At 48.1% G+C, this 10,625-nt stretch overlaps 1 protein-coding gene across 1 annotated transcript; it reads left to right on the plus strand.

Moving 5' to 3' along the window:
* The first annotated feature begins 2,200 nt into the window (after positions 1-2,200).
* Positions 2,201-6,560, plus strand: LOC129813359 (piggyBac transposable element-derived protein 4-like). The gene is made up of 4 exons (XM_055865714.1): positions 2,201-4,488; positions 4,996-5,831; positions 6,128-6,132; positions 6,545-6,560. Exons 1-4 carry the CDS (start codon positions 3,549-3,551, stop codon positions 6,558-6,560), a joined length of 1,797 nt encoding a protein of 598 aa, XP_055721689.1. The 5' UTR covers positions 2,201-3,548.
* Positions 6,561-10,625: the final 4,065 nt, after the last annotated feature.

Below are 10,625 nucleotides of genomic sequence, written 5' to 3' on the forward strand. Positions count from 1 at the left end.
GTAGTAATCTGGGGCACCACGGGAAACGTTATTTAACGTTTAACTATCTCCCGACTAAACTCTAAAGATATAAATATCTATTACATCAGTCACAGTCAATTCATTCATTCTTATTTACCTTCAGTCTCATTCTGAATGTCGCAAAACTCTTACCATAAATGATGAATCAGCGATATACAAATTGGCGGAGTTATTTATTTACTAACTAAATAATCACACAGAACTACATAAACACACAAACAGGATAGCTTACACATTTATTACTACACAATGCAATGAAAAGTCCCTAGTGGACTAAACCGATATGATGGCTTGTTACACAAAATGGCACATTCAAAATAGAGGGAAAGGGAGAGACAAAAGAATTCCACTATTGTACAGACAGCTGATAATTATGCTCATGGAAATGCAAATACTTTGCACATGAACGACCGCTCATTCGAAAGAATTGCAATGTACATATTTACTTGTGTATGTCTTTGCTGTCTCTCTGTTGAAACACTCGGTCCATCTACGGGGATTAATTCGACAGAAAGTCTCTGGTTGTGTAAGTCTCTGGTTATCCACCAGAGATCACCATGTCTTTTGTAGTCGTAGATTCTTGATTTCGGAGTGTCTGTGAGAACGGATCTTCCAGGTTAAGTGTTCGTTAGAATGGATCTTTCAACGTATCACCCAGTAGTTTTTGGTCGAGTTTACTAGACTAAAGTACTTAAACAGCTGCAGACTGAATGTTCCTGTGTAGTCTTCTTCTTTTTTGTTTCAGAGTTTCTAACCATTTCAACGTGCCACCACGCTCCACGTTTTTCTGGTCTCAGAGTCTAACTATTTGTGACGTCCGGTTCAACAACCTCCGCCTGCTTGGTCTTTAGTCTTGTCGTTTTCTTAACCATTTGTAACGTATTCAGCTGGCACTGCACGTAACTGATCTATAGAGAGTTCTTCAGCGGGTCCTTTAAAACACTTGGGGGAAAAAGGGCGTTCCATTATGTTTGGCATAATGTCTGTGCTCAGGTGGTGTGGTTACTGACTGGATAAACTTTACATTAAAAAACATTTTCTCACTTAGAAGGCCAAGATCACATTTAATCTTCTCACAAATAGTTTCATATTTAATCCTATAAAATAATATAATAAAATCATGTGCGTGTCGTGTATATTAAGTACTGACAACCAAGTTTCACATCCTCTTAACTACATACCGAGATCAAGTGATGCAGTCATGGGGATTTCGCGCCCCGACTTCATCGTTTCAAATGTTACTGCTAAACGATGTAGAAGTTAGGATTAAACCCCCCCCCCCCCCCCATTTTTTGGTATGCAAACCCAAAGTTTCATCAGATGTCCAGTTGGCTGGTCTCAGACGATCCCGCAGGTGAAGAAGACTGATGTGGAGGTCTTGGGCCGGCGTGCAAGGCCAGGATGTACTGCCAAATTCTCTAAAACAACATTAGAGGCAGCTAATGGTAGAAAAATTTGCATTCAATTCTCTGGCAACAGCTCTGATGGACATTCCTGCAGTCAGCAAGCTAATTCCACGCTCCCTCAAAACTTCAGACATCAGTGGCATTGTGTTGTGTGACAAAACTGCACATTTTAAAGTGACCTTTTATTGTCCCCAGCACAAGGTGCACCTGTGTAATGATCATGCTGTTTAATCAGCTTCTTTTTTATTTTTTTATTTTTTTATTTATTTTTTTAACAGTATTTTTATTGGAATTTCACAATTTTCACCCATATTAAAGAGATACAACAACAGAGACCAGGCAAAAAAAAACAACAAAGAAAAACAGCACCCGCCTACACATACCTGCGCATACATATATATATACACATATACATATACATACACACACATACGCACACCATCTTCCTCCCCCCGCTTCTCCCACCCTATCCCCATCATTGCGTCTCTCAATACACACATTTTAAACAAACTTACAAACAGAAATTAAACAAAAAAAGCTCGGTTTAAACTAAGAAGTTAGGTTCCACACATGGAACATAGTGTAATTCTGAATACATAGATCACCACCATTCTAAGAGAATCCTTGCAGCATAATAGCTGATACCTCAGGTTCTAGGTAATTTAGATAGGGTTCCCACACTTTGTAGAACTGATCTGTTTTAGAATGCAATGTACATGTCAGATATTCCAGAGGCACCCATTCAAAAAGTATCTTATGCCAATCTTTAACCCTCCCGTTGTCTCGGCGGGTCAGAGCGACCCCGGGCAGTTCCGAGTTGATTGCCCGTGTCTGTGTGTGGGTCGGAGTGACCCCGGCAGCCTTAGCAAGGTGTATGTTGTAACCCTCCTGCCCCTGTGTGGGCGGGGTCATAGTGACGTCAGAGGGGTCAGAGTGACCCCGGCGGCGTTAGCAAGGTGTATGTTGTAACCCTCCTGCCCCTGCCCCTGTGTGGGCGGGGTCATAGTGACGTCAGAGGGGTCAGAGTGACCCTCGGCAGCGTCACCTGTCGCTTCCCCCGTGTCTGTGTGGGTCAGAGAGACCCCGGCAGGCCGGGGTCACAGTGACCCAACACCACCACCTGCTGGATACTAGTAAAAGGTCCTGCCCCAAAATTGACATTCTCAACATTCCGGGCAAGGGCCTGTGTCGAATACGGCGTGTCTGCCCTCCAACGGGCCCTTGGGCCCCGTGTGAGTTTGGATATCGAATCTAAAAACGCCCCCCTACAAACTACTTTCCCTTGGTTGTGGAAATTGTGCCTTTCGGGTATGGCTGTTGTTAGACAACCTTCCCCTTGCCTCGGCGGGACAGAGTGACCACCGGCCAGCGTTCTGAGTCGATTCCCAGTGTCTGTGTGGGTTAGAGAGACCCCGGCAGCGTTTAGCAAGGTGTATGTTGTAACCCTCCTACCCCTGTCTGGGCCAGGTCACATTGACCCGAGCCCTGTTGTAAGCCCTGCGTTATGAGTTGTTCCCCTCTGTTCCGGGGGCCTGGGGTCAGAGAGACCCCTGCGGCGTTAGCAAGGTGTATGTTGTAAACCCTCCCCTCCTACCCCTGTCTGAGCCGGGTCGGAGTGACCCGGGGCCTGTGTTAGGAGTTGTTCCCCTCTGTCTGGGCCGGGTCGGAGTGACCCCGGCAGGGACCAGTTGTCCCCACCAACTCTGTGCACGACCTCGGTGCTATCACGCGGTTAGTCCTGCCGAGCGTCCCGGATGGGACCGAAGGGGCCAAGGGGCCGAAGGGCCGAAGGGGCGAAGGGCCGAAGGGCCGAAGGAGCAGGCAGGGCCGACCACGCGCCTCGTCCATTCGCGTGCCTCGTTCCATTCACGTGCCCACCGTAAGCAGGGCGTAGAGAGGCTACTAATATTGTCAGGAAGAAGAAGAAGAAGAAGAAGAAGAAGAAGAGGACGACGACGAGGACGACAACGAGGAGGAATACGACCCCGCCGAGCGTGAGCCCTCCGCCTACGACAGTAAGCAGGGCGTAGAGAGCCTACTAATATTGTCAGGAAGAAAAAGAAGAAGAAGAAGAAGAAGAACAACAACAAGAACAACAACAACAACAACAAGAAGAACAAGATGAGGACGATGATGAGGACGACGACGAGGACGACGGCGACGAGGAATACGACCCCGCCGAGCGTGTTGCCTCCGCCTACGACGCCTCGCAGTCCCGGTTTCAGCGCGGCTCAGGTCCTGGAACAGATATCCTCCAGCGTCGACCAAGAAGACGAAGAAGACTACTGCGATTCCGAAGAGGAGGACGTTTCGGAAGATGAAGACGGTGAGGAATACAACCCCGAGCGCGACGCGGACGACTACGGAGACGACTCGGCCTCGCGGTCGTGCTCCTCTTCGGAGGAAGAGCCGGAGGAAGAGCCGGAGGGAGACGCGGCCGCTGCCCGAGAGCGAGACAGAGAGCCAGACAGAGCCAGAGAGCCAGAGCGAGAAAGGGAGACGTTGCTGTCGAAAAACGGCAAAATCAAATGGTCCTCCGCGGCCTATCGCGGCCCGGACCGACCCCGCGCCATCCGCCCGCCCTGCCCCGCCGTGACGCCGGGCCCCACGGCCTACGCCGCGTCGCGAGCGCTCGACATCGAGTCCGCCTTCCGGCTGTTTGTCACACCGGCGATAGAAAGGATCATCGTGGACATGACCAATCTGCAGGGGGTGAGAAAATACGGCGACGGCTGGCGACCCATGGACACCACCGACCTGCGCGCCTACGTAGGGCTGCTGATCCTAGCCGGCGTCTACAGGTCCCGAGGCGAGGCCGCGGCCAGCCTGTGGGACGCCGAGAGCGGCAGGACCGTGTTCCGCGCCACCATGCCGCTCAAGGCGTTTCACAAGTACTCGAGGCTGCTGCGATTCGACGACCGCCAGTCGAGACCCGCGAGACTCGCCACCGACAGACTGGCGGCCGTGAGAGAGGTGTGGGACCTGTGGGAGGAGCGGCTGCAGGCCCTCTACAACCCGGGGCCCGAAGTGACGGTGGACGAACAACTGGTCCCGTTCAGAGGTACCGTCTATGCATCTGTGTACGTACGCGTAGCGTAGAGAGCACGGGCAGTCTATGTATCTGTGTTTGTACGCGTGGCGTAGAGAGCACGGGCAGTCTATGTATCTGTGCATAGAGAGCGGTAGCAGTCAATGTATCTGTGTTTGTACGCGTGGCGTAGAGAGCACGGGCAGTCTATGTATCTGTGTTTGTACGCGTGGCGTAGAGAGCACGGGCAGTCTATGTATCTGTGCATAGAGAGCGGTAGCAGTCAATGTATCTGTGTATGTACGTGTAGCGTAGAGAGCACGGGCAGTAGTAGCATGGGCAGCGGTAGCAATCGGCAGTAGTAGCAATGGGCAGCAGTAGCAATGGGCAGTGGCACGGGCGGCGGCGGCGGCTGCGTGTAACGTAAACGCAGTGCGCCCCGATGGTGAGCCTGTAACGATGACGCTGCTGCTAATCTCCTGCTAATCTCCTCTCCCTCTCCTCTCCCTCTCCTCTCCCTCCCCTCTCCCTCGCCTCAAGGACGCTGTCCTTTCCGACAGTACATTCCCAGCAAGCCGGCCAAATACGGCATCAAGTCGTGGGTGGCCTGCGACGCCAAGTCCAGCTACGCTTGGAAGATGCAAGTGTACACCGGCAAGGCGGCCGGCGGATGCCCCGAGAAGAACCAGGGCGCGCGCGTCGTCCTCGATCTGACCGAGGGACTGCCGGACGGTCACAACGTCACGTGTGACAATTTCTTCACCTCCTACGAACTCGGGCAGCGGCTCCTCGAGAGGAACCTCACCATGGTGGGCACGGTGCGAAAGAACAAGCCCGAGCTCCCTCCCGCGCTGCTCCAGTCCAAGGGCAGACAGGTCTCGTCCTCCAGGTTCGCCTTCACGACCACCGCCACTCTAGTGTCCTACCTGGCAAAGAGAAATAAGAACGTGCTGCTTCTGAGCACGCGGCACGCGGAGCCCGACGTCAGCGATCGCCGAGACCGGAAGCCGGCCCTCATCCTAGACTACAACTGCAACAAGGGCGGCGTGGACAACCTAGACAAGGTGGTCGGGACCTACAGCTGCAGACGGATGACCGCCCGCTGGCCCCTGGTCATCTTCCACAACATCCTCGACGTGTCCTCCTACAACGCCTTTGTCATATGGCGAGAGATCAACCCCGACTGGATGCCCGGGAAGCGGAACAAGAGGAGGGTGTTCCTGGAGCAGCTCGGAAAGGCGCTCGTGAAGCCCTTGATCCAAAGAAGGCAGCGTCTCCCCCGCACCGAAGCCTCGTCCGCACTTGTCAAAGTCATACGGGGCGAGCGTGTATCCGCCGAGGCTCGTCCGCAGGCCCGCGAGCGAGCCGCCGGCCCGGCCGCCGCCGCCGCCCCGGCCGCACCGCTGGGGGCGAGTAAGAGGAAGAGGTGTCAGGTCTGCCCACCCAAGAAGGACGCCAAGACACACACAGCGTGCTGCAGGTGTAAGAAATACATCTGCAAAGGCTGTTCACACCCATACTGTCACACTTGTGCCCACTGGGCCTTTAGCCAAGACGGGACAGAGTGACCCGGGGGGGACACTGTGTGCTAGGCATAATAGAAGGACAACGGGAGGGTTAATAGAAGGAACCTTATCACTAATCCACCGTAAAAGGATGTTTTTCCTTGCAGCAAAGGTAAGGATGTTGTAAAGCCTCCTCTTACTCACAGAAGTAACATGCCTACTAGGGCGACCCAACAGTAACGAAACTGGGTCCAATTCTAGATCAACCCCTAGGATCTTTTCAATTTCTTGCAGAACACCAGACCAGTATCGTTGTATTTTGGTACATGACCATAAACAATGTGTTAGGGTGCCTGTATCAGTTTTGCATTTAAGACACTGAGGAGAAGAGGAAGAGGGGCTAAAGGCATGTCTGCGATTTGGGGATATATGCAATCTGTGTATTATTCTTAATTGGATTGCTTTAGTACGATTACATATAGATATTGTTTTTGCATATCTCCAAATGTCCTCCCACATCTCTTCGTCAATAGTCACAGACAATTCTTTCTCCCACACTTGTTTCACCCTCTGTGTGTCGACAGCAGGAAAGGACCTTAAAGCATCATAAAACAGACTTACAGACATTTTCCTTTGTGGAAAAAAAAGCATTCTCTCAATGACAGACATATCAGGGTTACCAATTAAGGTGGTGCTCTTCACAATATAATGTCTTACTTGTAGGAAGCGGAAAAAGTCCTGCTTTGGGAGTCGATATTTCTCCACCATCTGCTCAAATGACAATAGAATCTTATCAGCAAATAAGTCATTTAGTCTGCGTATGCCCTTATTAAGCCAAAAGTTAAAGCCAGCATCCAGCAATCCTGGACCAAAATCTGGGTTGTTAAGAATTGGGGTAAGAGCAGAGGTTAGTTTGGACCTTCCCAGGAAGCGCTGAACTGACCTCCAAACCTTGAGTGTGTTAAGTGTAATAGGATTATTGCAGTGATCTTCTACAGACTTGAAACTTCTGAAAAATAAAAGATCCTGTAAGGGGTATTTTGAAAGAGAAGTCTCAATGTCTAACCAAATAGAGGAGTCATCGTTTGTGATCCAATCAGAAATATAACATAGGTGGGCACACCACTGATAGAACCTGATATTGGGCAGATCCAAGCCCCCCATAGAACTTGGCAGCTGCAATATTGCCATCTTAAGCCTTGGCTTGCGTTTACTCCATATGAAGGAACTTAGCCATCCATTTACATCCTGTATTATCTTATTGGAGAGTAATACTGGGATCATTTGGATTGGGTAAAGTAGTCTAGGTAAAATGTTAATTTTCAAGAGGGATATTCTACCCAACCAAGAAATCGGGAGAGAGTTCCAGCGCTCCAGATCCTGTCTTATTGTATCAAACAAGGGAACAAAATTGGCTTTGTACATTTGCTGGAATTTAGGAGTTACAAATATACCCAGGTACGTAAAGCCTGAGGGAGACCATTTAAAAGGGAAGGGGGGAGAAGTATTAGGTACAGAGTGAAGGCTACCAAGTGGCATAGCCTCTGATTTAGTTAAGTTAATCTTGTAGCCTGAGAATTCGCTGAATAATTGAATAATATTAATAAGAGATGTAGTTGAGGTCTCGGGATTAGAGATGAATATCAGGACATCATCAGCATACAAGCTTATTTTATGGTGAACATCACCAATGAGCAGCCCCTGTATAGCAGGCGTTACCCTGATGGCCTCGGCCAGTGGTTCCATAGCGAGTGCAAATAGGAGGGGGGACAAAGGGCAGCCCTGTCTGGTACTTCTGTATATAGAGAAGCTATTTGACCTTAGCCCATTAGTAAGGACAGCAGCCTGAGGATCATCATATAAAACTTTCACCCATTTTATAAAGTTGTCCCCTAGACCAAATTTATTTAGAGCAAAGAGTAGGTAAGACCACTCCACACGATCAAATGCTTTCTCAGCATCTAGGGAGAGCACAAGACCATCCCTAGCACTTTGTCGGTAGGCTTGAATTACATTAAGAAGCCGCCTGACATTGTTGCACGACTTACGGCCCTTAATAAAGCCAGTTTGGTCTCCTTTCACAATTAGTGGCAGTGAGTCCTCTAATCTTGTGGCTAGAATTTTAGAAAGTAATTTTCTATCCACATTCAGAAGGGAAATTGGTCTGTACGAGGAACAAGACTCTGGACATTTTCCCTTTTTAAGAATAAGTGATATGTTGGCTTCCCTCAGCGTTTGAGGGAGCTGGTCATTTGAAAATGAGTGGTTAAACATATCACGCAATGGCTCAAGGATCAGGCCATGAAACTCTTTATAGAATTCACTACCAAACCCGTCTGGTCCTGGAGCCTTACCGTTTTGCAGATTCTTAATTGCGAACATTATCTCTTCCTCGGTGATAGGGGCATTAAGGAGAGACCTCTGTTCTTCGGAGATAGTAGGGAGCTCAATCTTAGAAAATAAATTCTCCATTAATTTGGGTGCGTCATTTGGCAGTTCTGAGGCATAAAGATTTGCATAAAATTTCTTAAATGAGTCATTTATCAATTTATTTTCATATAAATGATTGCCATCCGAATCAGTAATAGTAGCAATTGACTGTGAGTCAGCTCTCTTTTTAGCTAGGTACGCCAAGTACTTTCCTGGCTTATCGCCATGTTCATATAGCTTTTGCCTGACAAATCCCATTTTCTTTTCAGCGTCCTGTGTTAGGAGAGAGTCCAACGTTGATCTAAGAACTGATATTTCCTTTAATAGGGCAGGCGTGGGAGTTTTAATGTAGTCCTTCTCTTTAGTTCCCAATTCACCCTCTAACCTTTTTTGCTTTTCACGCTTTTTCCGCCTCTTAGTGGCTGTGTATGACATAATCAGACCCCTGGCGTACGCTTTACAGGTTTCCCAAAGGAGCGAGGGATTATCTGTTGATTGAGAGTTAATAGAGAAAAATGCTTTAAACTCTGTAATAAAATATGATGTGAACGTATGGTCTTTAAGGATGGTTGTATTCAACCTCCAATGTCTTGACAGATTGAATGCCCCGTTGAGTTTTATGTCCAGGATCACCTCCGCATGATCAGATATGACTATACTTCCTATCCTAGCGGATAAAACAGACTGCAAAGATGTCCTGGGCATAAAAAAGTAATCTATTCTAGTCTGACATCCATGAGGTGCAGAGAAAAAAGTGAACTCTCTGTTGGAGGGGTGAAAAGTTCTCCAAACATCCGCATACCCCAGATCATCACAAATAGCTTTAAGTGACTTAGCTCGAGGAGAGAGTGAAGCTATACCGCTGGGAAACTTATCAATAAGGGGGTTCAACAAACATTTAAAATCTCCTCCAACCACTGCAGTGTCTGAGTTTAATTCTGAAAAGTCTAGAAATACCTTAGTGAGGAAATCAGGGGGGTGGGCAGGGGGAAAGTAAATATTCATTATGGAGATTTTCTGCCCTTGTAAAGTACCATTAATTATAACAAAGCGACCAAATTTATCTTTCACACAATTCAAGACCTTAAGTGGTAAGTTCTTTTTCACAAGAATTGCTACACCTCTACTTCTGGATGTAAATGATGAGAAAAACACTTGACCAAACCCCCCTTGTTGTAATTTCAGATGCTCCTTATCATCCAAATGAGTTTCTTGCAACAGGGCAATATCAATATTTTCTTTTTTCAAAAACGACAGTACCTTCTGGATTATGGCTCCCTCTAATGTTCCATGTACATACCCGCAGTGTGCTACCTGCCATTGCACTTTGACCGTTTCATATTCAGACTGAATCCCACCGTAAAAATGGGGTGGTACCTTTTTCCATGTGTTGAACTCTCTTCTATCTCACCGAGCATAAACAAACGATATGAACCCTGAACTCTAACTATACTAAACCCAAAAATTAAACATGTAAAGATCCAAAAGGGGGTTTTCCCACTAGCTAACATGCAGGGGATTTCAACTTTCCAATGTAGACTCTTAAGTCTGCATTGCCACTCAATAGCCTCGTCCTTTATACATATGAAAATGAAAATCAATATATGAAGATTGAGGCTCTTCCACCTAAAACCAAGCCTGGGCAACAATGTAGATTCACCCATATCTCAGCCTGAGCTATAGCGGCAGTTACTTTAGCAAGAAAAATAATAAAAATACGAATATTACTGAACCGGAGCATGTGAGAACTCACACCACTGTTTCATGATCAGATTCAAAGAAGATAATAAAGTTATCCAATGCTGCGGCGGCGCAGCTTAAAGTTATTTACCCGAGAGAGTCAATAAACGCAGCAGCCTCTGCAGGTGTGGAGAGTTTCTTAGGCGATCCGTTGACCATAATCTTCAATGTGGCCGGGTACAACAGTGCGTAGTCCATCTTCATTCTCCTGAGTCGAGCCTTCGCCTCATCAAACCCTTTGCGTCTTCGTACAACCGCTGTGGAGTAATCATTGAAGAATGAGACCTTTGGACCTTTACGTTGGCTACCGTCAGAGCCGATGTTTCTAGCCGCATCCATAACGCGCTGCTTGTCGGTGAAGTTGTGGAACTTTATAACCACTGGCCGTGGGCGCTGGTTGGGACCGGGTATCGGTGCTTGAGAGCGATGGGCTCTGTCCAGCTTCACACGACCAGCCTTAGTGCCCATTTGTAAGTAGTCAGGGATCCATTCCTC

This window comes from Salvelinus fontinalis, chromosome 16 (genome assembly GCF_029448725.1).
Source record: "Salvelinus fontinalis isolate EN_2023a chromosome 16, ASM2944872v1, whole genome shotgun sequence".
NCBI classification, from domain to species: domain Eukaryota; kingdom Metazoa; phylum Chordata; class Actinopteri; order Salmoniformes; family Salmonidae; genus Salvelinus; species Salvelinus fontinalis.

Coding starts and splice junctions, on each gene's coding strand:
- LOC129813359 (XM_055865714.1), top strand. CDS start 3,549: ATGAGGACGATGATGAGGACGACGACGAGGACGACGGCGACGAGGAAT. Junction 4,489..4,995: donor ACAACTGGTCCCGTTCAGAG/GTACCGTCTATG, acceptor CCTCGCCTCAAG/GACGCTGTCCTTTCCGACAG.